The sequence below is a fragment of the Neopsephotus bourkii genome, unplaced genomic scaffold (assembly GCF_033783945.1).
Source record: "Neopsephotus bourkii isolate Nb327-2 ecotype Australia unplaced genomic scaffold, CSIRO-AGI_Nbou_v1 NB_1331, whole genome shotgun sequence".
NCBI lineage: Eukaryota > Metazoa > Chordata > Aves > Psittaciformes > Psittacidae > Neopsephotus > Neopsephotus bourkii.
In genome coordinates, this window is record NW_026901811.1 from 303,181 (window position 1) to 330,793 (window position 27,613).

Below are 27,613 nucleotides of genomic sequence, written 5' to 3' on the forward strand. Positions count from 1 at the left end.
GCAGTGACGGCCACGGCCTGGGCTCCAGGCTCTAGAGTAGGAACAGAGCTCTTTGAGCAGCCCCAGGAGAGGAGGGTTCCGTGTGGACACCCCATGGCCTCAGGTGGAGCAGGAGGTGGTGTCTGCCCTGGAGCCCGCTGCACTGTGGGAATGGTTTCTGTGCCAGGCAAGGCCTCTGGCTGCAGGTTTGGGGTTTTTGACCAGCCCGATCGCACCATGAACAACTCTGGTACCTTTCCAGACGTGCAGACACTTGTTACAGTGCTTGCCCTGTTTGTTAGGGCTCGCTCTGACGTGGAGTGAGAGCAGGCACAGAGCCGGATGGCTGCAGCCTTTGGGTTACTATGGTGTGCATCCCCGGCTGCTGCTTCCTCCCCTGCTGTAGCAGCCTGACTCCAGGCACGTTGCGCTCGGTGCCTGCTTGGGCCCTGTGACAGCGCACGCAGTGAGCCTCGGGCAGCTGCCCTCGGTACCTCTGCTTCTGACTCCAGGTGATGGTTTGTGTCTGAAGCATCCCCGGTGCTGAGCTCTGCACCGTCGGGCACAGGGGACGCTCAGGACGCGGTGTCTGGGGCTGTAGGGCCCATTTCTCCACTTGGATCTGCTCTGCTTGCTGGGGCTTGTGCTGTTGGCAGTAAGTGTGTGTTGTCAGTGTGGACATGCCTGCACCAGCACCGCGGGTGGGTGAGGAGGGTGGAGAGAACCCCAGTCTGCAGCCGTGCTGTGGGCACTGCTTCCTCCACTTCATCCCGTCTCCTGCTGGGATATCCAATGGAAATGTATTCCCTCGGGCAGGATTGCGCTGGCAGAACCGCGCTTTCGGTTTTCCCCTTTCCCTTAAGGCCACGCTGGGTGCTGAGGGAAGGTTTGGTTCCCTGGACAATGGGTATCTTCTCACTGCCTAACGAGGAGCCTGTCAGCTGTAACCTGTTAATGGGGCTTGTGCAGGGATTAGGGACTTGTTGCAACGCGGTGCCTGGAATGGGAGAAGGACCTGGGTGCTTAAAACCACCTTTGTGGATGTGCTGGTCCTGCTGCCATCCGGCCTAACACGAGGGGAGAAGGGAACTCACAGGGGTCTGGTGAGCATCACCCAGCTGAGGTGCAGGGTGGTGCAAGGAGAAGCGGCCACGGGGCCGAGTGATGGCTCTGGAGATGGAAACCTCCAAGCAGGGCTGGTGGGGAGCCCCCTTGAGTCCAAGCACTGCTCTGATCTCAGCACTTCCCTGATGGCTGCGGGGTTTCTCTCTGAGCAAGTATTATAAACCAGCCATGCATTTTGCTAAAGAAACAAGGAACGAGGGCAGAAGCATCCCGAGGGTTCTCTCTTGACCAAACTGTTCTCCTGGTCTTCCAAACTTGTGCTTTAATTGGTGGCAAAGGGAATGTGTTTTCTTTTTCCTTCCAAGGAGCTGCTGTTCCAGTCACTGTACTCACTTTACTCTTGGTTTGTGTGTGTCGATGTGTTCCAAACCCCTCTGGAGAGATGGGTGCTGGGATCCCACCGCGTGGAGCTGATAGTCCAAGCAAGCGTCTGGGTTTTTTAACTGTCTTTGTTCTTGGTTTGTAGTCCATGGAGGAGAGCTGCGTTATTTAACCTGTATTAACAAACCTCCTGTAATGCTGCAGTTTCACCTTCCTTTTCCTTACAATTTGTAACGATCATGGAAACAAATGTCACTTTTTTGCATTTTACCAGCTGTCCGGGTCCATGTTTTTAACTTTCCTTCACTAATCGTGACTTTTGGTTGTATCATTTGTTAGAATAAAGACCAAAATACGCTGTTGGATTCTGAACCTGTTCCACGTGTGAGCACTGATGTTTGGTTCCCTGGTGCGGTACTGTCCTGATCTCCCTGCAGGGTCCATGTGCCCCTGGGGCTGAGCAGCCCCGCTCTGGCTGCAAGGGCATTGCATTGGTCACCTCAATAAACCCCTGCATTTTCACTACAAAGTGCCCTTTCCCCTCTGTGAAGCTCCAGACTCCAGACTCTAGTGGAAGGACCTAAGGTGGGCTGATGCCAACCTCATGGAGTTTAACCATGCCGAGTGCAAGGTCCTACACCTGGGTCGGAGCAATCCCAGGCACAGCTACAGCCTGGGCAGAGGAGAGATTCAGAGCAGCCCAAGGAGAAGGACTTGGGGGTGCTGGTGGATGAGAAAATGACCATGAGCCGGCTGCAGTCTGCGCTTGAGCCCAGAAACCAACCGTATCCTGGGCTGCATCCAAAGGAGTGTGACCAGCAGGGCGAAGGAGGTGATCCTGCCCCTTTATTCTGCTCTCGTGAGACCTCACCTGGAGCACTGTGTGCAGTTCTGGTGTCCTAAACATAAAAAGGACATGGAACTGCTGGAACAAGTCCAGAGGAGGCCACGAGGATGATCAGGGACTGGAGCACCTCCTGTATGGAGATAGGCTGAGAAAGTTGGGGCTGTTCAGCCTGGAGAAGAGAAGGCTGCGTGGAGACCTCAGAGCAGCTTCCAGTATCTGAAGGGGGCCTATAGGGATGCTGGGGAGGGACTCTTCATTAGGGACTGTAGTGACAGGACAAGGGGTAATGGGTTAAAACTGAAACAGGGGAAGTTCAGATTGGATCTAAGGAAGAAGTTCTTTACTGTGGGGGTGGTGAGGCACTGGAATGGGTTGCTCAGGGAAGCTGTGAATGCTCCATCCCTGGTGGTGTTAAAGGCCAGGCTGGACAGAGCCTTGGGTGAGATGGTTTAGTGTGAGGTTGGAACTGGATGATCTTAAGGTTCTTTCCACCCCTACCTGTTCTATGATGTGGATGGTGGCTTCTGGCACTGAGAGCTATGGAGTCAGGAATAGCTCCTGGGAGGGAGGGAATGACAGTTGTATCTCCAGAATCCAGCACTGTACTCCTTTAAATAACAAGGTGTGAGGCTTGGTCTCTGCAGTCTCTCAGAAGAGCTGTGGATGGCTTGGAAAACAACACCTGACACTTCAGGAGTTTCATTTTGCCTTGAAAAGGGTTTTTAGTGTTCGGGTTTTTTTTACCTTCAACTGCATCAGAGGCTGAGCGTGCAGAGCAGCCACCACGATGTCTGCCTCTAGCTGAGGCTTTGCTGACTTTATAAATAGATTGTAAAGGTGAGGAAAACAGTGCTTAAAATACCACCAGTTAAAGGTACAGGGCCTGCTGCAGCTGCAGCCATCGTGCTGCTGTAACGGGCCATGAAATTCTGGGGGTAGCTACAAGCAGTAAGTACTGAAACACAGGGCTGGGGCTTTAACTGCAGCCCACCCCAGCATGCGTCATGGTTAAAGCTGCCTGCAGGGAGGCCAGAGGCACAACACAGGCTTGGGGTGTCTGTACAATAAACCAGAAATGAGTTTAATTCCACACAGCCCTTGATGTGCCATGCTGGGCTCCATGCCCTGACTTGTGAATGACTCCCACAGCAACGTGGTCTCAGGACCACGTCAAGATTTACTTTGTCTTGGGTTCTGTTCTGGAATTTCACATACAAAAACCTTGATGCCAACAACCCTCCCTGAAGTCATCACACAGCTGGTGCGTGCCTGGTTTTACTTCCTGACCAAGCTGTCCCCCTCTCCCTACCAGGAACTGAAGCCAGGGCCCAGCTGTGTTATAGAAGCCTCTACCAACAAAATACACCAAAGCTGGTAAAACATTCCCATTCCAGTGCAAGGAGAAGCTCCACCAGCCCTGGGGTCAAGGGACAGTTTAAGGAGGTGGCTTGATATGGCAGCTTCCAAAGTTCAAGCACCACTTCTCAATTCATCCCCAAACTGACTCCTTTAACCCAGGGAGTTCTGAGCTGACAGCAGCTTTACCTGCACAAGCCCCCCCTGCATCCCTGGCTGCTGCTCTTCCACTGAGGTGAATGGTCATAGTTCAATGAGAATACAAAGACTTCTACCAACACACATTTCCTGTCAGCCGCCTCTGGTGCAGCCCCTTCCCTTCATTCCCCTCAGCACTCAAGTAAATCTTTAGTGTGACACCCTGGCCTTGAGCTACCCCAGGTTCTGAGCAGATGGAGCTGGTACTGAGCTCTTTCCTGTGTAAATAACCAGCAGCAGAGGTAAGTTTCAGGGTTTTATTATCAAAGTTCTGTAAAACAATTTCAGAAACTGTACATGGACATGGCACAGACCGTGGCCTACTTCTGTCTTCTGACCTGCACGAAAGTGAGAGCTCCTGGACTTCTGTAACTAAGGAAACAGCTTTGCCTAACTACTCTGCGGATAACATGGAATCACTGTGCATAAGAGTACTACTGCAGTGACAGTAAACACAAAGGTATTAGTTTATACAACTTGAGATCAAGTAAAAAGTACATTATCAAGTAGACTTGCTTTTAAAAGCATCCAAAGGTTGATTTAAAATGCACTACTACCTCTTTGCAAAGTGTTCAGCTCAGTAACAAATAAAAGAACCTGGCTTAGGAGAACTGCACAAATCAACCTTTCATCACTGGGCGCTGGCCAAGCAGAGGATTTCTGCCCCAAGGCTCAGGAGGAAAAGCTAAAGAACCATTACAGGGGATTAAAAAGGAAGCCCTCAAAAAGGTCAGTGCATCTTAACCTTGTCAAAGCCAAACAAAACCCACCGGGAAAATCAAAACCAACCCCAGCCCCATGGCTTTAAGAAATAAACAAAACAACAGAACCCAAAGCTACCTCTATGAGAACGCTGGTTCCAGCTGTGCTGTCACCGTGGTGTGCGCAGTCCCAGTGCTGGACCCTCGCACCGCTCTGCAGGACATCCCAAGAGGGAGGATGTTTCTGCCCCATCCCCATGCAGTCAGTGCATTCCCCCTACTTCCCTATTACTGCAATGAATCAAATTCTAGAGACACTATCGGAGGTGAGCTGATTTACTACAGGAGATCAGACAACAAACAGTCCATGCCTGCTGTAGATGCATGCAGCTTTTTACTTTTGCTTGAAGCATCACCAAGTTAGTAGAAATGGCTTGGCTCCGCGCTCCCTCAGCCAGAACAAGGATGGTTACCCTTCCACCAAGCTTTCGTGTGAGTTAGTATCAGGAGATTTACAAACCAGGGGTAGCTCAGAGCTGTATACATCGAGGTTTAGGATTAACGAGTACAGCATAAAAGAATCACACAGGAATGACACTGATGCACAGCTGCAGCCGTGGCCACTGCACAGGCAGAGCTCAGTCACTCATGTCCATGTCCTCCTCGTGGTGATCATCCCCATTCACTTTGGATTCCCTCACCGCATCCCCACTTCCTTTATCAGCAGTGGACTCCTTTGCTTTAGGGGAGGAAGACTCTGACATTTTCTTGTCTTCCTTCTTCTCCTTCTCGCTGTCGTATCCTTGTTCTTCTTCATCGTAATCCCTTGTGACCTGCTTTGCCGAGAGAAAAAGAAGGAAGAGTAAAACTTGCCTTCCAAGCCCCTGCTGGCTGCAGGTCAGGGCTGCAGCAGGGCCCTGCAGCCGGGCAGGCTTGGAAACATACTTTCACATCCTTGTCGCTCTCAGATTTCCGTTCTCGATCCTTCTCTTTGTCTTTGCTCTTTTTCTTCTTGCTGGTTGAGCGCTCCCTCTCGTCTCTACTTCTCTCCTTGTCTTTATCCTTCTTCTTTTCCTTTTTATGTCTACAGTGATAAAGTATGGAGAAGAATTAAAGAGACAGCCACACCACCCATAGCTGTCACCCACAGTCCATTACAAATCTAAAGGGAGAACAGCAGTGTGTAACTACAACACGCTGTTAACTCTCACAAAATAACCCAGCAGCCCCATTTCCCAGCTCTGGAGCAAAACCAACCACCCAAAAGCAGAGTCTAAGAACAGCAACACACCAGCATTTTATGGAGCATCTCAAAGTCCCTCATCTGGGGAAGAGAGGACCACATAATGTCCAGGCCCACCCAGACGTCAGCTGGCCCCTATGGTACAGAGCCAAAGGGGCTGGGAACGCTCGGTACCTCCTATCATCCCCCCTGGAATTCCTCCCTTTTGGAGTTCCCCTGCTGCAGTTCCCAGTTGGGGAATCTCCCACCCAGGCACCACTTTATGCTGTAGCCAAGAGACCAACTGACCTTCTTGGAGATGGGGACCGGGACATTTTCCTCTTAGGAGACCTGGGTTTTTTAGGTGACCGTGTTCCACTCCGGCTTCTTCTGCGTCGTCTTTCTCTGCAGGAAAGAGAGATCAAGGCTTTTTTTCTCTACAGCTACAAATACACCTCTGGTTCAATAATGGGTATTTACTCCTGGCAGCCCTGCAAAGCCCTCCTGATCAGCAAAGTCATCTCCTGTTCTACCTTCATCTTCATGAACAAATCTCTTAGACTGTACTGGGGACCCTGGCTCCTTTTGCAACCAGAAACAAGACTGTTTGTCCTTGTTACTATTGCAAGCTATTTTTGGAAGTGTTTTAAAAAAAGAACAGAACACATTTTGCTTGTATTTATTCCATAAATCAGGAAACAGTTTAACAGTGACCTCAGTGAATCACATTCTCTGATACAGAGCAGAAACTGTTCTAAGCCCAAACAGCACCTCCAGAAAACTACAGTCAGTATTAGGGAAAAAAGAAATCATCTTATCAACATGGGTAGAGAGCACGTGTGCATTTGTGCAAACACCCAATGGACCCACAGCAGAATCCTCATCCTGCTACTCACAATAATGGTCTTTTGATTAAAGTGGATAAAAATGCTGGAAACAGCAAGGAAAGCTGTCGTGTCACTGTACCTGCTTGTGCTTCTTGACCGTCTGGTTGTGCTGTAGCTTTTGGGGGGAGTTTTAGAACGTTTCTTTTCTTTCTCTTCCTTCTTTTTATCCCTTTTAGTAAAATACAGATTTTAAAGTTTAAGTCATTGTCAAACTATTCAAGTAGCAGCCCCTCCTTTTGCTATGTAGGAAAACAAATGCGGACGTGATAACAACATGGGATAGTGTACATGGTTTAGTATTTCTGAGGCCAGTCACATTACAATGATGACAACACAGATTAGTAACCTACAGCTAAATAAGATCATAGCTCTTACAGCTTCTGTGTATGAACAGCAAAAGAATCTGCAAGCCCAGATGCTCACAGCTCCTGCTTTCCAGAGGCAGCTACTGAGGGATCCGGCTGATGCCTGCTGCATCTGCTGACTCTCAGGAAAAGCAGGTTATGTGTTTTTATGTAACTGGCTGCACATGTACAGGTCTGTTATTAGTCTGTAAGGCATCACAAGAGACTGTGCCTTTAACCTTGCCCTTGTGTTGGTTTTTGTGGGTGTTTTTTGTTTGCTTGTTTGGGCTTTTTATTTTTTTCCTAAATTAAGCACAAAATGTAGTAAATCACTGCTAGCAATTAGAACAGATTTACTGAAGCAACTACCTGGTTTTGGATGTACTTCTGGACCTCCTGCTTCTCTCTCTGGAATGAGACCTTCTTCGCCTTGGACTTTTAGACCGCCTCCTGCTTCTTGACTTTGAATGGGACCTTCTCCTTGATCTGCTTCTTGACCGTCTACAAGCAGCACATTGTACATGGGAATTAAACACAGGGAATCTTAATATACTATTCAAAATCCACCTCCCTGGTGCTCAGAGTATCATAGTGTGTAATGATACATGACTAAAGAATACAGAAAACAGCAAGAGTTGCATTGAGTCCACCAAGGAAAAAGGAAGTGCACAAATGTGAAAAGGCAAAGAACGATGCTTCAATCATCTCTTTTTAACCCTCCTTGTAAGAAAATATCTTATTCCTCTTCTTGTAAGAAAATATCAGGCCTATTCTAGAGGAAAACTGGTCTGTTGTGTTGAAATGTGAACAAAGTTTCAGAACACCAAACCAAACACAAGCCAGTTACTGAATATGCAAATAGCAAAGTACAGATGGGAAAGCCATGGTTAGAATGGCTTTGCACAGGCCGCTGGCATGTGCTGCCTGATTGGAGCTGACAAGCCAACAGCATAAATGAGCCATATGTCTTCTAGTCTGGGTATCAGAACACTGTTAAGATCTCTAGTCAGAGCACCTGAACAGTCCTGATCTCCAAGTAAATCATAATCTACAAAACCCTGGGAAAACTTTAGTCACACGCTTCCACTAAGGTGAATGTGCTGCACATACTAAAACCAAACAGCCCAGCAAGTAACATCTATGTACCTAAAAACAGTGCTCAGAGAAGCCTCCTAGGACTTGGTTTTAAGACAAATTATAACTACCACATGAGCACACTGGAAAGAGACTGAAGACAGAGCAGAGGTTTAAGGACAACAGCTTAGGTGTTCACACTAGTGAAGGCTGTGTAAAGCCAAGGCTCTGGGCTGTGGTGTTTCTTATCTAATACAAGCAGCCACTCATTGCTAAACAAAATAAGTCCAAGCATTGCACGGTGTCCTGAAGGTCCTTCTGCAGTAGTTTCAGGTACTTTTGAGGTATTTTTTGCCATCAGCTCTCTCCCACCCTCCCTATAAAACCAGAGGCTGGCCTCCATCGCACACTACAGTCTAGCCAGATCATGGCCTCAGCTTTCTCTAACCCTCTGGCAGCCTCGAGGAGTGAAGTGTCACTTTCCAAGAAGGATTTTTGAAGGCACTATTTCAGCCATGTGGGGTTTTTATAAGGCAAACAAGCTGACTACCTGTGTCTAGATGAAGAAGGTGTCCTCCTCCTCCGTGAGCGTGACCTCGACCTTGAATGCCTTCGTTTTTCATCTTTTTTGTCTGGAGGTTAAAAAGGGAAAGCAAAGTAAAAACCACAGTGTTATTTCAGTATTCAAAGTGATTTTATAAAAGAACAAATTGAGCTTCATGCCATACAAATAACCAAGATAAACATAAGGAATATTTTGAAAGTAAGGCTTATCTATCCTTTTCCTCAGAAGACAACACAAAGAATTCACAGATAAAGATGTGTGTGACATAAAACCAACATAATGCTTTATGCAAAAATGAAGAAGCCAAAATTCAGAAGATGTTTAATTTAACAGTTGAAAGGTAAGAATTGCTGCAGGACAATGAAAAGCCTTGGTAAGATCTCAGAATCTGCCACTTTGCGAAGGGCTAAACAACCTCTCAAATCACTGTTCCGAACTTCCCACAGAAAGCCTCAAACAAAGCGATCAGCACAGTTTTCTGGTGTAATAGAACAGGAGCTCTGTTCTTTCCTGAAAGCAAACAGCGGCTGGAAAACTGTATTTTCAGTGTTTCAAGTTCCTGCTTCTCAGATCTGGTGGGTCTGACATTTGTGGATGAACTGCTGCATCTTGTTCTAAAATAAAATCTACTGAAATCAGCTACAGAAAAAAAGAATCATTTACAAACTTCCACAGATCAGGAGTTAAAGAAAGGACATCATCCCCAAGCACAAGAACCACCAGGATGCCAAGTGGTTAAGTCACTTGCTGTTTCCAATGAAGTCTCAGAGCTGGCACTATGAACTTCCACCAGGGGAAGCTCAAGCCTTTTTCCATCTTCAGACGAAGGGAATTTGGGGAAAAAACCAAGAGACCCTTAATTCCCTGCAACATTCGGCAGGACACATGCAGCATTCCCATTGTAGGACAATTAAAAACCTGTCAGCCATACATTAAGTCATAGAACATGAAAGCATTAAGCCAATATTTTGCAGACCATGAGCTTTTATCATATACTACATCAAAACTGCCTCTTGAAGTAAATGAGGTATTTAGAATTACCTGGCTCAATAGCAGCAGAAATTAATGACTGTGCTTCTCGTACTCTTTTCATAGCTTCTTCTATTTCTTTACTGGAGGTATCTGATTTCAGACTTGGGGAAACAAGACCTGCAGCTACATGGTTCAACCTGGGAAATAAAAAAAGGAATTTAAGTAATTCAGTATTAATGAATCCAAGAAATACAGCCTGAAGCCTATTCAGAGTGGCTGATCTAAGTGAATCAGTACCTGCCCACACTTTGTCACCACCTAGATAAGAGAGTAATAAGTCTAAGATGTGGTATCTGTGCTGAAAACAGCAGCACGAGATATTAGCACCTATGGCTCTTAGAATTCCAGTCAACCACAAAGAGCAGGAAGCTTTGCGTTGGCTTGCACAGTTTCTAAGTTTCTAATGACACCTTTCAGAAGACTTGTACAACACAATTTCAATTCTTAACACCTGAAAGACCAACTCCATGGGTAACAGTGTATAACACAGCAGAAAGTCAGCTTCCATTTTCATAAGCCACACCGGGAAGTCTACAGTGATGAAATCTGCAATTCGGAAGATGTGTTCTGCAAGGTGGCTTTGAAGTCAGGTGTACTGGGTATATCTAATCCATTATCTTTGTTAACTGTTTTGCTCAATCAGCTATGCAATCTCTGCTTACAGAAGTATCAATTTACAATAGGGAATAATATGCCAGAACAGTATTAAAAAAAGAAGATGGGTCACCTATCACAGAATCGTGTCAGAGAATGGTTTGGGCTGGATGATACATAGCTTTATCTCCTGGTTTAGATGAGATGGCTCTGATAATTTAAAAACACTGAACAGCCAAACAGGGCTAGAAGTTGTTTAGCTAACAGAGCAGCAAGGCAAGCAGTACTTGCTGAAGCTGAGAGTTGAAACACTTCTTTCCAAAAGCTCCCTGCAATTTGCAGTACCAGGGCTTTCTGAGGCAGATTTGGCTTCTTTGCTTTTAGAACTTTTCTCATCTACTCATTTGTCTAACAGCTTTTTTCTCTGGCATATTAATCGGCATCATTCCATGGATGCAAGGCTGAATCATTTCCTCCCCCTCTTCTCTCTACCACAGACAAGAGTCTGCACAAGATCCCCAAGTCACGAGTTTTCTCCAACCTTAATTAGATCCAGCAGGACAAAGACTGGATACTGAATCACAAAAGACATTCCTAAGATCCAGTGCACTGCAATACAAAGATTCGTAAACACTGATGCTTACTTTGGGTCCACTGTGCTCATAAGTTTTAGGAGTTGATCTGCTGCGAGAGACTGTGAGGAGAAACAAAAACAACAGTTAAAACCATGTTGGAAGAAGATGCGTGTGCTTAAGAGGATCATCTTGCCTGAATGTACCCTTAGCAGCAGCTAAAGCAAGAGGTCTCTATAGATAAAGAAACCAAACCAAAATACTCCCCAAACAAGTTCCAGACAAAAAAGTTCCTGGATAGAATCAAAGCACCTGAAAATAAAAATGCACCCCTGGTATTTACGAATTATTTCTCGGTTACTTCAAGAGAATGGAGATCTCATTAAAGAACAAACTCGCCTGTCCATGGGAAGACCCCAGTGTCATTTATAAGCAAAATGTTCTTTGATCTAAAAATTCTATGACAATTGGTCACTTCCTGTACCAATGGTATTGTAACAACATGTTTAGTCCCCACTAATTTCTTCGTATGGAAGCTGCCTTGCATTGAACCCACTTTTGTTACATTCAGCTGCTTAATGAACAAGGGAAACAACCCTTCCTCATACCAGTTGTATTTTCCTAATAGGCATTTAGAATGCTTTTTTTTCATTTTTTATTTCATTATCACCATATTTGCTTGTTACTATACATGGCATGCATAAAGACAATGCTAAATCATAGAATCACAGAATCACAGGACAGTTGGGGTTGGAAAGGACCTTAAGATCATCCAGGTCCAACTCCCCTGCCATGGGCAGGGACACCTCACACTAAACCATCTCACCCAAGGCTCTGTCCAACCTGGCCTTGAACACTGCCAGGGATGGAGCATTCACAACCTCCCTGGGCAACCCATTCCAGTGCCTCACCACCCTAACAGGAAAGAATTTCTTCCTTATATCCAATCTAAACTTCCCCTGTTTCTTAGCAATGCACTGAATTATTACTACTTCCTGTACACTGAAATTTACTACTTCTTGTACCTGTAAAACATGTTTGCTCTCTGTACACTATTTGGTTCTTATATCTTAAGTATTAACCCAATGTAACTCACTATCACTTAGTACTTAAAGTCTGCTTTTATTTATTCTTTAAAGACTACAGTTTAACAAAGCCTCCTCTGTATTTTCTACACCTACAAACATTAAAAACTCAAAGTCTTTATTTACTATAAGTACAGTTTCACAGCTTGATAATGACACACGTTTGAAGTGTTTAACTACTAGCCCCACACTATTTTTTAGGTCCCTCTGGCATTTAATTTGATACTCCTACAGATACTACTTATTCGAAACAACAGAAAAAACCATCACTGGATTTTTTCAGTGGCTGTTAAACTGATATAAATGAAAATTACTTTTACAACAGAAGAGGGTAGCAAAAGAGAAGTGTTCATATACAAACCTGCTATACCAAGAAACAGACTGCATTCTGTAACAATTCTAAGGAGTTTAAAGAACCCACAGCCTGTGCAACTACATTCAGCCAAGCCTCTCATAAAAAGTAGTATTTTTTAGCACTTCTTCAAACCTAAGTATAGCATTTCCAGATCTTCAGCTTGTTATTTAATATACTGATGAACCCTAAGGGCATCACGTATAACTGAACTATATAAGATAAGACTGTGGGACATACCTGTGAGTTTAAATTTGCCCCAGGAAGCCCAAGAGCAGCTAGGGCAGGATCAAGAGCAGGAGCTCCTAAAGCAGCTAAAGGAACAGCACCAATCTGTAACAAAGGCAGCAATTAGACAAAGCCATATTCAACTGATAAAAAGCTGTTGGATCAAGATTCCCAAGCATGAGATGTGAAAATGCGAACTGGGGTTTCCTCAGGCTTCTAGCTACAGGAAACATTATACTAAGGTTAGCCAGAGTATTTCAGTTTTCCCTATCCAGGTATTCCAAAGCTTAGTATAGGAAAGATTCTTGCTCCTATAAATACTCTAAAATGAAGTTCTGTTTCCTCTGCATCCCAATAGGTGAGTCAAGGGAAGTAAAAAAGAACGTTCCAGTACAGTCAGGAAATAGTTTAAAATGAAGTTGTTTTCCAGTGCTAAAATGAAACAATGCCAACAACCACGGATCTAAATCAATTTAGGATTGAAATGAACATGTTTTATATTAAAAGACAATATAATATTATTACGTATTTGCAAATTTCTCTAGTTAGAACTAGAAAATGGGTTGAAAAACTATTAGAAGAGTAAGTAGGATGATGGTACAGGTCTGAATTCCTTAAATTAATCTAGAAGCCTCATAAAGAACCTCATTTTTGGCCATTTGTAGTGAAATGATCAAAACATAAAGTGAGATTAAACCCAGGTGATCTCATGTTAACCAGCGCTGTGCTGTCACTATGAGGGCTTGCTCTCCCTTCCTTGCATCCTCCTCACTGCCTCCTTCCTGACAGCTCTGGCACTTGAGACTCATTTGTCAACCAATTCAACCCACTGAGGAGTCAGAGAACATACTTTTGTGGCTACATCCCATTATCACAATAGCTCACTGAAGAATCTGATGAGCTCCAGAGCCAGTGTAAAGGCAGCAGCAAGAGCATGTAGTCAGGAGCAAGGCAGTGGAACTTTACCCTATCTGACAGGGACTTTTCCAGTTAGCTGGTCTCTTGCAACTGTACAAGCTCCTCCCTGAAGTGTGAGAGTAAGATGTCCAGCTCCCAGTAACAGTCAAGAGGAGCTGCATAACCAGCTTTCAAGATGTATGTGAAAAAAATTACCATGCACCACAATTATCCATAAAATGCATGTGTTAAATAGATTCTACCATTAAGCAGATTGGGAGCAGGCTAGGATTCAGGTGACAGAACCAAGATTAAGGTGGTTCAACAATCATTTTCACGAATTTACATATACAGGTTTTGATGAAACTCATCCTTAAGATGGTGTTTGTTTCTTCCATGCCCTTCCTCGAGTTTCAAAGCTAAACTTTAGGCTTTTCCCTTCATGTATGATTTAAGAGACCTGAACAACTCAATGTCAAATACATCTTCCACGCCATCGGAAAGCCTAACAGAAGCTACACAAAGAAAACATAAGCACAAGCTGAAGAAGTAGATTTGGGAACTTTTGAATTAATGAAGCTTTATTCTTACTAATTTGCTTCTTGTACTTTGATTTTCTGTCTCTAATAAGACACGTGCTTTGACTGAAACTATTTCCGTGATGTATTATTCTTAAGGTTCATCTTCCACATGAATTTTTGTGTATTTAGATAACAAGCAAATACCTTTAATACTCCAGCTGAGGGGAAAATTGTATCTCCACAGCATGTCAACCCCTTGAATTTCACAAATGTAAAGCCTACAAGATCTCTATTGCTTGTCAAATCTGTCTTTAAGCACAGAATGGAGGAAAAAAAAAAGGATGAGAAAGAGATATAAACACAGGGGCCCTGAGAAACCAGAAGCATCATATTAGGGAAATAAAAGTATCCCATCTACCAACTATAATAATTTAGCCACAATTCACATCAGGCAGCTGTAACAATCCAAGACACATAAACTAAAGCATTCTAGGAATAGGCATTAGTACACAGAATCATGGAATTAACTACATCAGTCTATCTATCCTGAAAAAAAACCACAACAGAAGTTAGAATCAACCAGGATACATCTAATCATTCGTATTAGCTTTAGCCTGACAGGAAAGGGGAAGCCTACCTGAGAAAGTGGGTTAGGAGTAGGCAGGAGTCCACCTCCAGGCAGCAGACCTGCCACAGCATTAGCTGGTGCCAAGAGAGACAAAGCCTTAGTCTCATCAGGAATAACTCCTGCAGAGAAACAGCCTTGCATTAGAGTGCATTCCATTTCAAAGGCAGAAAATACACAAAAACACCCAGAAAATGTCTCCCTGATACACCACCTGAGTTTGTTGAAAGTACTTATGTTGGCTAAAATACAAAGCTCGTTGTCTATTAATATTTATCATTAAATTTTTTTGTCAGAATGCAACTTCAATGTGTGACAATTTGACTGTTCCTTTTTCTCTACAAATGGTTAAGTTTCTAGAGCAAAAAAATAGCACAATACACACTACTTTTTTGTTAACACTGCCAAGATTTCATCACCTGTACTCGATTTTTAAGTCATGAACCAAACGTAAGCAAGCACAGTCGGTTCTCCAGGGGTGTGCTCTCAACTTTCAAAAGCTGTTTTATGAACAACGACTCGTGTCGGCTGCTTCACTATAAAGCACACAGAAAAATCAAGATACACAAGACAAAAAAAGTTTGATTTAGGGGTTAATAATATGGTACAGTTCACTAAGTTTGCTTTTACACCTACCATATAAATTGTGTAAAACTTAAAAGAGAAGGTATGGAAATATTTTTGGTTGAATCAAGCGTAGGGCTTTTGCTGACTTGTCAAATGAAAATGAAAGGCTCTGCAGATCTTCAAATACACGCTCTGTGTGTGTGTCTGAGGGTGAATGGGTGCATACATACAGGATATTGTGGCACATTCCTTACCTGTGCAGTAAAATGCATTTGTTCCAGTATGTGCCATGCTTATTGTACCAAGAATGCTGCTACATACTGCCATTTCAGAAGAAACTTCTGGCCCAAAATCTTGCAGCCAACTAAGACAAGTGTCTTATTTTACTGCCTGCTCTGCACATACAATTTTAAGGGTCCTAGCATGAAACAAGTCATTATGCAGGTGGTTTTTATTCTATCCAACAGCAAAAGCCCTATACAGATGGATTAATTTGTTAATGTGCCCAAGCCCCCAAAATGAGAGTTCAATAAAACAATTTTACTATATATTTGCAAATACCAGTAGTGTTTCTGTAATACACATTAAGAAACTGCATCTCATCATAAAACATACAATATGTACAGGGCACTTAAGAGAAACTGGATAAGCTGCAGAAGAAAACTGTTGGGTGGTATTTTCAGCAGGGCCTGGTATATAGTTCAGGCTGAACCAGGGAAAAGAACTGTAAAACACAACAACAAAAAAGAAAAACCACTGTTAAATAAAGGTAATGGTTCCTTCCACCTATACTGAGAAGTGCCGATAATATAAACAAATGTATAATACACAGCACTGTTATCTTGCTTGTGTCATTGAGCGGTCATCAATTTAGATACCCAAAGTTATGGAGGGAGAGGGGGGGAAAAAGGTCATTTAGATAAAGGGCATTAATGCATCAATATATTAACATACCTACAGAGAGATTATGGGGGAGTTTTGCATGCAAAATTATGGCTCAGAGGATATTTATAAATTACAGCTAAACATTTCAAATTAGTGCAACTACAACATTTCTGGCATCTAAATATAAACCCTCAGACTTATCTTGAGACACCTCATAGAAGATCTGCATCCATTAAAAAATCATGCATCTGATCCTCTAATTGTTTTTCTTTAAAAAGTATTAAGAAATAAATAAACTACAGTTCAAAAAAAAAAAAGCAATGAGGCCCCTCACCAGTTAATTTTCATGCTTCAAGAGCTTTTTATACTGCTGCTTTGTTAGAACCATGAAATACTGCATGAATGTGTAGAAATGAAAGAAAAAGAAACAGACAAAAGAAACAAACATTAACCAAAGAACCTAAATATCCCCCCCAGCCACCTTTAATCTTAAAGAGTTCCTTCCAAACGTAGGAATAGCACAGTGAAAATGACAAATACTAAACCTTACCGTAGACTTTGTGTATAGTTCTATAACACAAAGCAACAGCCAACACCAAACTGTGTATGCTAAAACTGGAGTGCGCTTGTGGTATAGGGGATAATTATTGCGCTAAACAGATAATAAACATTTACTTTAGTGACAGGCAATATTCATACAGAATTATCACAACAGAAAATAGAAGATCAAAGGGCCCAGTTCAGCACAGTAGTTAAGCATATGCCTGGCTTTAAGCACATGAGCAATTTCACCATGGTGTTAAGAATCTTGCTGTATTGTGCTTAAGTAGCTGGTCGAATTGGGACTCTGGCAATTTGCATTGGCAGGGAAAACTATACTCCAATACATGGACAGGAGCATATGGTCACAAAACCAAGGGGTATAACTTTATTGGCTGAGTGTATCTCTTGTGATACATCAAATCATTCTGCACCACTAGAGCACCAGAGGAAATAGGCCACGAGGAGCTCCTGGATTTAAACAGGCCCGTTTAAATATTCTATTTGTTCATTACTTTATTTTCTTTACGCAATCTGAACCAAAAGTACTGGGCAGATTTCTCTATGTGCCAGATTTACACGCCATCGAGCACGATGGACAAAGTCAGACTGGTTTTATCCTTATTGGTCAAGTTAAAACACTAATGTTCTGCACCACGGGCCTTGGTGATTGTTTCAGTTCTGACTCAAATGGACTGTTGCTATATCATGTTTTAATACAAAGACAAGGACAAGATGCCTTTCAACTACATTATTACACCTAAACTAGCAAAAGCAGAAACTCAATGGTAATTTCAGAACGTGTTCTGTGCTCTCAAAAAGCAGCATGTCTCAACCAAAGGTCATGCTGCAGAGTCCTATGTTACATAAATTAAGTTTCCATAACATTTAAGTTTAAGGAATTACAAAGATAAAACAGCTCCCCAGGCCTCAAAAGACACCCTACAGCATTACAATGCTTTGAGCATAGGTCTGAACCCAGGCCATGTACCAGATTTGTTGCTGTAGCACAATTTAATCTACAGAAGATTTTATTTAACTCAAGCAATCAGGGAAAATCCATTAATTCAGAAGTAAATCAAGAAACAGTACAATGGAAATCAGTTACTTCTAAAGCAAGTCTAGAAGAGTTTAATAAGACTTCTGCAAGAAGAGGTGTCTTCTCAGCACTTTGTTTTTAAGGTAAGTTCCAAAAACCCTGCTCATTGCCTTTCAAATTACTGTAACACCCTAAAACGTAAAAATAAAAAGAAGAAGAGAAAATGTAGTTAACAAGTGGTTACACCAGGAAAACACTTGGGGACTTGAGTGCTTGCTGGCCTTTAGTTAATGTCTAGAATCCCCTGTAGCTGCAGAGGACCCACTGTTTTTCAGTCATCTGGAAGGGCTTTGCATTTGCCTTCTCCACTACAAAAATCACACACACAAATAACAGAGAGAAGAGTTTATTATTTAGTGAAATTCTATAAAATATATCAAGGATGAACAAGAAAACTTGGAATAAAAAAACTAGTCCCAGTGCCCATTTGGCACTTCTTGGAGATCTAATTTCAAATTACACCATAATTATTCAAACCCTTGGTATACTGGACTTATAAGGAGAGTGAGTGCCTTTTCAGGGAAGTTCCCAAATAAATGCAGTGGCAGAGTATCTCAGAGAAACATTGCTCTACTCTCCCATGCACTCTCATGGAGGGAGAAGCCATTCTCATGAAGAGATTTATATCTATGTGAAAGTGGCAAATAATTATTAAGGCAAAATTTCCTTATAACAGGGACCTGTTTGTGAAAGTCTGTTTAGGGAAATGTCTCATTGAGACTGATAAAGAGCAAAATTTGCAAAAAATTCTGCCTAAAACGTTCACGTTCTAAACTTAAAGACACACAAAAGCAGTTCAGAGTTAAACTTTCCACTTTCATTCAGTGTCATTAAATTAAAAACAACTATTTAATCCATGGGCCAATGGCAATATACCAAGGGTTTCAAACATTAATTATCTTTTATGTTTTGCATTTTACTAATCCTCATTTTTGTGAACTATACTGGAATAAAATGCCCCCATACAGGGGCTTCATAGGCCATTAAACAAGTCACAAACCTTCTGCATATGGTACGACTATCAAGGCTCTGTCAACGAATACAGTGTTTGTCAGGTGCTGCGCCACAACTGCCGAGTCCGGGTCATGGAACTTTACAAAACACACACGTGATGACACAGGCAAAGGAGAATCACTGCAAGAGAAGGAAACCAGTTACTGAGGTGGAAGCAAATCTGACAGTATGAAGCTTGTAACCTCTACTGTCTCCCCACTTTGACCAATCCAGGAAGTCACAAAGGACCACGGAGCACTTCTCTATGCAAGAATACAACTTCAGGTTTTGTACCAAGCATCATTTTGATTGACCACAGATATAAAATTACACTGCATGAAGCCAACTCACTGAAAAATTGCAGGAACATTTTCACTGCCTCACTTGTAACTGGACATTAATACTGTGCACAATGCATCTGTGACTGGTCACCTAAACGCAAATTAGTTTTCATGACCTGTCTGTGAGAAGGGAAGGAGACAAAGGAAAACTTTGCTCAAGAAAGGTAAACCAACTTACACTATCTATACCACTGAACAAAACCAGTGGGTTTACACTCTGCTTTAAGCCTCAAATTATTCATTAAGGTAAATGATGAAACAAAGAGGGCAATGATTTAAAAACCACTATGATTTTACTTATCAACACATTTTCATAAAAGCTCATAGACCAAACTTTTTCATGCTGCTTCTCACACAAGAGAAACTGCCAAGTTCATTCTGAAGGGATGTAGCACATGTCTGTCATTCAGCAGTAACAGAACTAAACACAAAGAAGTTCAAGCAGCTCTGTAGAAACCTCTTTACAAGACAGAGGCCTGTTCCTTACAAGAGACAAGTTTGTACCTACTTCACAGCTCAAAACAAGTGTCTTGTCAGAAGAGCTGTGTAAGACATCCCCAAACATGGAAAATCCAAAAGAGAACACAAAGGTTCCGAGCTACTTGAAAATAACCCAGAAATATCTACTTTCTGCACAATAGGAGAGAATTGTAGGACACAACTGTGAACCCCTAACCCTCCTTTCCTGAAACCAAACCCTCCAAATCAGAGGCAGAAATCAACCTGGTAAAGGTCCAAAATAGGTTTCAAAGTCCATATATCCCTAAAATGGTGCAAATTTTGCTTTAATCAGACATATAAACTAAAACACAGCAAGACAAATTGTTACATAGACACAACTTTGTAGCAGAGGAGTTAAAAGCTGCCTCCAGAAGGTACAGGGCAGGCACTGAAAGTTGCAGCAAGTCCTAAGACCTTAGTTTACAGAGTTCAGGATACATGCACTGTTCAGGGCTGCCCTCAGGTGACAGAGGTACAAATTAGCCTAAAGAAGTAGCTCTGAAAAAGTCACTAATCTTCATGACAAAGATCTCCCTTTGCTAAATAGATTCCCAGAAGCAGTTACAAAACTAGCTCTTCAAACTGCAGCCACTGCCAAAACAATGTTACCAACTAAGGTTGAAGAACCTCAATCGAGTCTTTAGGACTAAAAGCAGGGAGAGAGTTGTCAGAATTCAGGAGAATGACTTCAACATCAACAAGAAAGATATCCAAGATCTATTTTTGCTAGTACAAATGCCAAAACCTCTCTAAGCTTCACCACCATAGGCTCAAGCCCAACGTACAAGTTACACAAACTCAAGACCTGCCCTCAATGTCTACCAGATCACTTTAATGTACTTTAACCAGATGTGAAAAACTAGACTGGAGCCAGTGTATGGCAGCTTTGAAAATCTTAAAATTAGAAACATCCATCTCATCCAACATCTTGCAGAGTTAATAAACTGGAAAGTAACATTATAGTGATAAATGGCACAAAGAGAGACAAATGGAAACTATTAGCTCTTTTGTATCCATAAATACACAGCAACTTGCCAAAATGGTGCCTCTTCTTAACCATCTGCATAAAAACCAAAGAAGCATTAGGAGAGTTTAACAGAATCACAGTAGTAAAATTTGAAAACAAAATAAATCAAAGAGTTACAGTATATCTGAATTATGTCTTAATCTAAGGTCTAAAACCCCAATTCATTACATAAACGCAGTACAATATTTTCAACATTCTTAAAATGTCTGTTGTAACAGAGTAGATGCTGTTTGTAGACACAAGTACTACCAGGTACTAACCTATACAGCCAGCTGAACATACAAACCCAACTGAACACGCACAAGGCTATGCTTATGCAGCCTGACATTTAATATAAATCACTGCATTTCATTTTTATAAATGTATTTTCAGTCACTCAAAAATCCAAGCTGTGGCTGAGTGAAATTCAGCAGAACAGAATGTTCTCAGCAGTTACCAAAAAAAGGCCATCATTATTCTAATTCACCAGAGAGTAAAAATACAGTAATTCTCTCTCAGGTACCATGCCTCTGAATGCTGAGGCATACAATTTACTGGGGTTTGTGTCTGAGCAAGGTACTAACCCTGAAGTACAGGAGATGCTGAAATACAGCTGACACACAGGGAAGCCTGGTCTTCGCCCTATAATCTCTAACTACTCACTCCTCATATTGCAACCAGCTCCTTATATCTGTGTTAAGTGATATTTCAGCCAATACATAAACACTACTACTTAAATAAAATCAGGCTAGAACCAGGCTGGAGTGAAAAGCCTGTCCATGCAAGAGAGGTTCTTCCATTATCACCATGTTGATTGGATGGAAAACAACAACACAGAAACTCAATAAACCCCCACCCCATGTGCTTCACTCAGCAACAGAAATTGTCCCCCTTTTCTCAGCAGACTAACTACATGTGGCAATTGCAAGTAATGCCAGTATTCTGAGAAGAGTCCTCGTGTAACTTTCATCAGCAGTTTTAGACAAGGCAAAAGATCTTGGGAAGCAGCGTTCAAGGCCAGGTTGGATGAAGCTTGGAGCAACCTGGTCTAGTGGACTGGGCTGTATGGGGAGGAGAATGGAAAGAATGTAAACCCCACAGGTTGAGATAAGAACAGTCCAATAACTAAAGTATAATGCAAAACTACTACTAATAATGATAAGGGAAGGGGGGGGGAAAATCCAACAAAAAACACAAGCGATGCACAATACAATTTCTTACCACCCACCAACCACTACCCAGCCTGATCCAAGCAGCAATCAGTCCCTTCTAGGTGACTCCACCAAGCTTCTATACTGGGCATGATGTGCTGTGGAATACCCCTTTGGCTAGTTTGGGTCAGGTGTCCTGTCTCTGCTTCCTCACAGCTTCTTGTGCCCCTCCTTACTGGCAGAGCATGAGACCGAAAAGTCCTTCGTCAAGGTAAGTGCTACTGAGCAACAATTAAAACATCGGTGTGCTACCAGACTGAAGTCAAAAACACAGCACTGCATCAGCTACTAGGAAGGAGAAAAATAACTGTTACAGCTGAAACTAGGAAAATATGCTAAACAGAAAATAGTTTATGTATATATGTGTGTATACATACACTGCTTTAAGAGGAAAAAACCCCACACTCTCAAAAATCCATACCTTCCACTCTTCCATTCCGCCTACCACGGAAGATGAGCCATATGGAACTCAATAAGGACAGGAACCAGGCAACTGAGTCACGAAAAAGCAGAAGATGCAGGGAAGAAAGGTCTTGACGATGAAAAATGGAAGAAGTCACAGAGCTGGCTGTCAATTAAATGTGTGACAGGAAGCTAAGGTGTACATAAAGTGTGTAATGACTGATTAGATAAACTGGAATAAGATGGATGAGGGGAGAGAAAGAGAAACATAGACAAGCTCAGGAAGTCATATCTGATCTGGAAGGCCAGGAGAATAAGGAACTTCTACAGGGGACAGCAGAATCAGACTGACCAAGAGAAAGATAAAATAAAGAAGTAAAGCAATAGCACCGGTTACTCAGATACACGGCAGCAAAGAAGAATCCCGCTATAACCTGGGACACTGATTTAGACTATGGAGAGAATTTATAGTTTATATCGTGTAACACCCCCCCCGCCCCCAAAAAAAGAAAGATGAATACCAAGGGCAGGGTAATGTCAGGACTTGAAGTTTAAAGGAGAAGGAATAAAAAAAAGGCTTTATGAGAAACAGATAAAAGAACCTGCCACTATTAAAAATACAGCCCTCTTCGGTATGAAATTAAATCAGAGACTGTAAAGCATCCCAAATTCAGATCCCTGAGCACCTCAGTCAAAACCCACTGTGGGTCTAGAGGTGCCCCTGGCATTTCCATATGGACAGCAACACAAAGGAAATGACACAAAACCTCCTTAAAAAAAACAAGATTAAAAATTAACGCCAGCCCCAAAAAAGTGCCTGGCCCAGGATCAGATGCACAATCTTTATATATGGTTTTCAGAAATGCTATTTTTCCACCAAGACATACATTCTGCAATGAAGATATATGATAATGTTCACTTCAACAGCTATTCAGTATTTTCTCCATCTTTTGTGCAAGGCCTATTTAGTTGCACTGTATTTCCTGCTCCATATTGAGTTCTTCAGTGGCTTTCCTGTAGTTGTAACTTTACTAAGGAATCTTTACAATATCCCTACAAGATAAATAAGTATCATCTTCCTCTCTCATTCAGGACTTTGCAATACAAAAGACCAAATATTTCAAGTAATTTCTGGTCACCCAATTTGAGGTATCTGGCACCTGGCTTAATGGAGTTATTTGCATCTTGCTGCCTTTTCTCCCTTGGCAAACCGCCTCCACCAACACAGCTATAAGGCAGCCAGCTGGTATTTTTCTATATAAACCAGCAAGTTTGCCTAAAGACTGGTATCTGCTAGTATCAAGCATTACAGCTACAGGGGTATAACCATCTCTTCTCATCCCATAACCCATCTCTACAACACATCCATCCATCACAGGCTTCTCTCCAGTACACAGGCCACAACAGATTCATCACCTGCACTGAGCAGGGCCCCGGGGGGCTGGGGTTTCATTACACATTCGTGCAAAGGAGACAGACTAAGAACGTACAGACAGTCTGAGGCATGGTAGGAGGAGAGCTTTGGATATGGGGATTTTTCTGTAGAGCACTTCATTCCAATACTACAAAAGTAATCTTTCAACAGACTGATTAGTATGTATCTACAACTACAACATTTCAGAAACAGAATTGACCTAGAACAACATTCCTTAAAATAGAGAGCAGCACATCAAGTAACTGCATCTGTTTAAAGATTAATTACTTTGCTGGCTGCCAAGCATTGACAGTTCTCCCATTTAAGTTATCCCAGCTAGTATCACAACTCTCATGTCTGTACGTGTCCCTCCATTTCAGTCACATATAGATTCCATTTCCTTCCATGCTTCAATTTCCAATGTGAAACCACCAAAATCCAACCCAAAGTGCAAAACTGCCACAACACCAGAAATGCTGCCTCAAAATGTGCGTACATAACCAGCTAGCAGGATGGGTGAGCCTCCCTGGGCTTGTGCTGGAAGGGACTGAAGCTCAGTGATGAAGAAAACAAAGCTTAGCACTAGCTTCCACCCCCCCCCCCCAATAAAAACTCCAAATAGTTTTAGGTGTTAAAATAATTGACTGCTTCCTTGTTCGATTTTTCTCCACTCAATGCTCACTCATCATGGCATAATACATATACAAAAGATCAATATATAACATTAAGGTCTGTAAACCACATGAGACTGACATGACCAAAACCAATGTTAACGCCTAATAAACATAATAAATGTGCATTATTTGTATATTAGTGATTACCTGCCCACTTTGCACGGAATTCTTTGCAAGGAAGGCACATTTCTGTATCTAAAAAAGTAGGTTTATGGCCAACTGCCTATAAACGGCCGTGGAAGTTAAGCAGGCCGCAGGGGTTGGCTGGCCAGAAAAGAAAAGCACAGCTCCTAGAGAGCAATCGGCACGTGGCAGGGAGAATCCCGCCCGGAACGACATATGTAAAGTACTGCTTTCTCCCCACACACGTACCCAACGCATTAGGTGAATAATCATAGTCGTGGTAAGAACACAACCCCCACTAGTGCCCCGCAAGTTGTAGGGGGGCAAGAGCGCTCACAGCGCGGGCCGAGGCGGGCTCTCTCCGCCCGGGGGCCGGCAGCCGCGGCGCGACGAGCCCCGCTGCCGGCCGCCATGGGGAAGGGAGGCGGGCGCTGGCCTGCGCTGGGGGAGGGGAGGGCGGAGGCGGCGGCCAGGCCGCGAGGAGGCGGAGGAAGAGGCCTGCTCCCGCCGGGGAAGGAAGGAGGGGAAGGCCCGCACTCACTCGGGAGGAAAGAGGCGCAGCTCCTCGATCTTCCCGAGGAAGCCGAAGAGCGTCCGCATCTGCTCGGAGCTAGCGCTGGGGGAGACGTTAGTGACCTGGATCACGTCGGTGCCGCTGCTGGAAGCCATCGCGCCGCCGCTGCAGACACAGCGGGGATGGGGAAAAGAAGAAAGGGGAAGAGCGCGTTATGCCCGAGCAGCCGGTCGCTGCCGCGCCCCGAGTCCGACCTGGCCCGGCCCTGCCCCGCCACCGCCGCACAGGACCCGCCGCCGCCTCACCAGCCTGCCTGGGCCGCAGTATCCCACAATGCACCGTCGCGGCTCCCCCCACGCCCCACCGCGCAGGCGCACTGCCCCGGCCCGCGCCGTGCGCAGCCCCACCGCGCAGGCGCGTGTCCCCGGCCTCCCTCGGGAGCGCGCGGGGCGGGAGGACGCATGCGCAGAGCGGTGGCGGCGGCCGGCGGGAACGGTGGTTACCTCAGCGGCTCTGATGGAGCGTTGGGCTCTTACGGGGACAGGGAGCGTTCAGCACCGCCTGTCCCATGTGCCTGTAGCACAACAGCTCATCCAGATGGTTCCCCGGCGTCCAGAGCGCTCCGGGTTAGTCCTCAGAGAAGCTGGTACGTCTCGGAGCCTGCTGTGTTGCTAACAGTGCACTGTACAAGGTGTTCCAGATGGGCTTGGTAACGCTGCTTGTTCCTTCAGAGTTGGGAGCTTAAAACTGACATGACTTTGACAGGCTAGGTTAATCGCTACATGAACTGTATTCACATAGAGATGAGTGGAATAGGTGTTTTGTTGCCTGGCTTCACTGAGATGAATGTGCTTCAAGTGCTCTGTGTTCTGCTCTGGCAACATACTGTAAATAAAACAATCATAGAACCATGGAATGGTTTGGGTTGGAAGGGAGCTTAAAGCTCACTGTCGTGGTTTAAGCTCAGCTGTAAATCATGCCATCACTCTCTCACTTCCCCGCTTTCCGTAGAATCATAGAATAGTTAGCGTTGGAAATAACTTTAAGATCATCCACTTCCAACCCCCCTGCCATTGGCAGGGACACCTCACACTGAAGCATCTCATCCAAGGCTTCGTCCAACCTGGCCTTGAACACTGCCAGGGATGGAGCATTCACAACCTCCCTGGGCACCCATTCCAGTGCCTCACCACTGATAGCAGAATAGACTTCACAACTCGTTACAGTTGTAAAGTAGGTATGCTTTATTCAGCTGAAGGCGCACGGGGGATTGGTTCTCCAAAAGGCATGCGTACCTCAGTGCCGTTTTCCTTCTACATTTATCCTATAAAGTCATACATATGTATTAGGTCGCACAATACGCCTATGCATATTTATATTCTATCCCCGCTTCGTATTAGAATGAGCTAAAAGGCGCTCCACGCATGCGCAGTGCCTCCTGCTGGTCTTGGGTAGGGGTCTTCAGATGAAGTAAACGAGTCTTCCTCAGGCTTGTACTTTTTACCTCTGGTCCTCACGCATGCTCTCTAGGAGCTGGATGAGTCTGGTCTATGTCCAACTGGTTTAATGAGCTGTTCTCTTCATTAGGTTCTGTCCTGGTACTGCCTGATAAGGCATCTGCTAAGCTTGTCAAGCCAGCTATAACTTAAGCAGTACCCCCTTGTACAACCCCCCTGTACATTTTGTCTAATCCCCTTGTACACAATAGGCCACATCAGTTTCAACCACCCTAACAGGAAAGAATTTCCTCCTTACATCCAATTTAAACTTCCCCTGTTCAAGTTTTAACCCGTTACCCCTTGTCCTGTCACTACAGCCCCTAATGAAGAGTCCCTCCCCAGCATCCCTATATGCCCCCTTCAGATACTGGAAGCTGCTCTGAGGTCTCCACGCAGCCTTCTCTTCTCCAGGCTGAACAGCCCCAACTTTCTCAGCCTGTCTTCATACAGGAGGTGCTCCAGCCCCTGATCATCCTCGTGGCCTCCTCTGGACTTGTTCCAGCAGTTCCATGTCCTTTTTATGTTTAGGACACCAGAACTGCACACAATGCTCCAGGTGAGGTCTCACGAGAGCAGAATAAAGGGGCAGGATCACCTCCTTCGCCCTGCTGGTCACACTCCTTTGGATGCAGCCCAGGATACGGTTGGTTTCTGGGCTGCAAGCGCACACTGAAGCCGGCTCATGTTCATTTTCTCATCGACCAACACCCCCAAGTCCTTCTCCTTGGGCTGCTCTGAATCTCTCCTCTGCCCAACCCATAGCTGTGCCTGGGATTGCTCCCACCCAGGACCTTCTCCTACTCCCAGAGGGATGGGGAGAAGAATCGAAAGGGTGTTGACTCCCACAGGTTGAGATAGGAGCAGTCCAGTAACTAAGCTATAACACAAACCACTGCTGCTGCCACCAATAACAATAATGATAAGGGAAATAACAAGGAGAGAGAATACAACTGCTCACCACCTGCTGACTGATAATACCCAGCCCAACCCCAGCAGTGAACTGGCCTTTCCGGGTAACTCTCAGTGTACATCCTGGGCATGACGTGCTGTGGTATGGAATACCCCTTTGGTCAGTTCGGGTCAGGTGTCCTGTCTCTGCTTCCTCCTGGCTTCCCCTCCTCCCTGGCAGAGCATGAGACTCACAAAGTCCTTGGTCAGAGTAAACATCACTGAGCAGCAACTAAAACCATCGGTGTTATCAGTCTGTTCCCAGGCTGGAGGTCAAAACCACAGCACTGCACCAGCTACTAAGAAGGAGAAAAAAATGACTGCTACTGCTGAACCCACTCATCCAGTTCCAACCCCTGCCACAGGCAGGG

General features: G+C 44.0%; 2 protein-coding genes across 6 annotated transcripts in view; both read right to left on the minus strand.

The window, feature by feature from the left end:
* Window positions 1–27,613, minus strand: part of LRRC7 (leucine rich repeat containing 7) — a 402,104-nt gene that overhangs the window by 185,298 nt on the left and 189,193 nt on the right. The gene's annotated exons all lie outside the window — the stretch shown is intronic.
* Window positions 4,070–25,213, minus strand: SRSF11 (serine and arginine rich splicing factor 11). Of its 5 annotated transcripts, XM_061366402.1 has the most exons (13): window positions 25,101–25,213; window positions 24,823–24,960; window positions 18,617–18,750; window positions 14,538–14,647; window positions 12,495–12,587; window positions 10,890–10,939; window positions 9,661–9,788; window positions 8,605–8,686; window positions 7,350–7,481; window positions 6,716–6,805; window positions 6,059–6,154; window positions 5,473–5,611; window positions 4,070–5,363 (listed from the first exon to the last, which is right to left on the minus strand). In XM_061366402.1, exons 2-13 carry the CDS (start codon window positions 24,948–24,950, stop codon window positions 5,166–5,168), a joined length of 1,380 nt encoding a protein of 459 aa, XP_061222386.1. In that variant the 5' UTR covers window positions 24,951–24,960; window positions 25,101–25,213; the 3' UTR covers window positions 4,070–5,165. The 5 variants fall into 5 exon arrangements, with proteins under 5 accessions (XP_061222386.1, XP_061222388.1, XP_061222391.1 ...); XM_061366404.1 differs by lacking the exon at window positions 25,101–25,213 and having other exon boundaries at window positions 4,070–5,360; window positions 24,823–25,056; XM_061366407.1 differs by lacking the exons at window positions 24,823–24,960; window positions 25,101–25,213 and adding an exon at window positions 14,945–15,061.

Bases quoted from the DNA above. Each gene is read 5' to 3' on its own strand.
- SRSF11 (XM_061366402.1), bottom strand. From the start codon at position 24,950: ATGGCTTCCAGCAGCGGCACCGACGTGATCCAGGTCACTAACGTCTCC. The intron at 6,806-7,349 runs GTAGTTGCTTCA...TTTTACTAAAAG, and splicing joins AGAAGTACATCCAAAACCAG to GGATAAAAAGAAGGAAGAGA. The intron at 6,155-6,715 runs GTACAGTGACAC...TCTTTCCTGCAG, and splicing joins CGGTCAAGAAGCACAAGCAG to AGAAAGACGACGCAGAAGAA.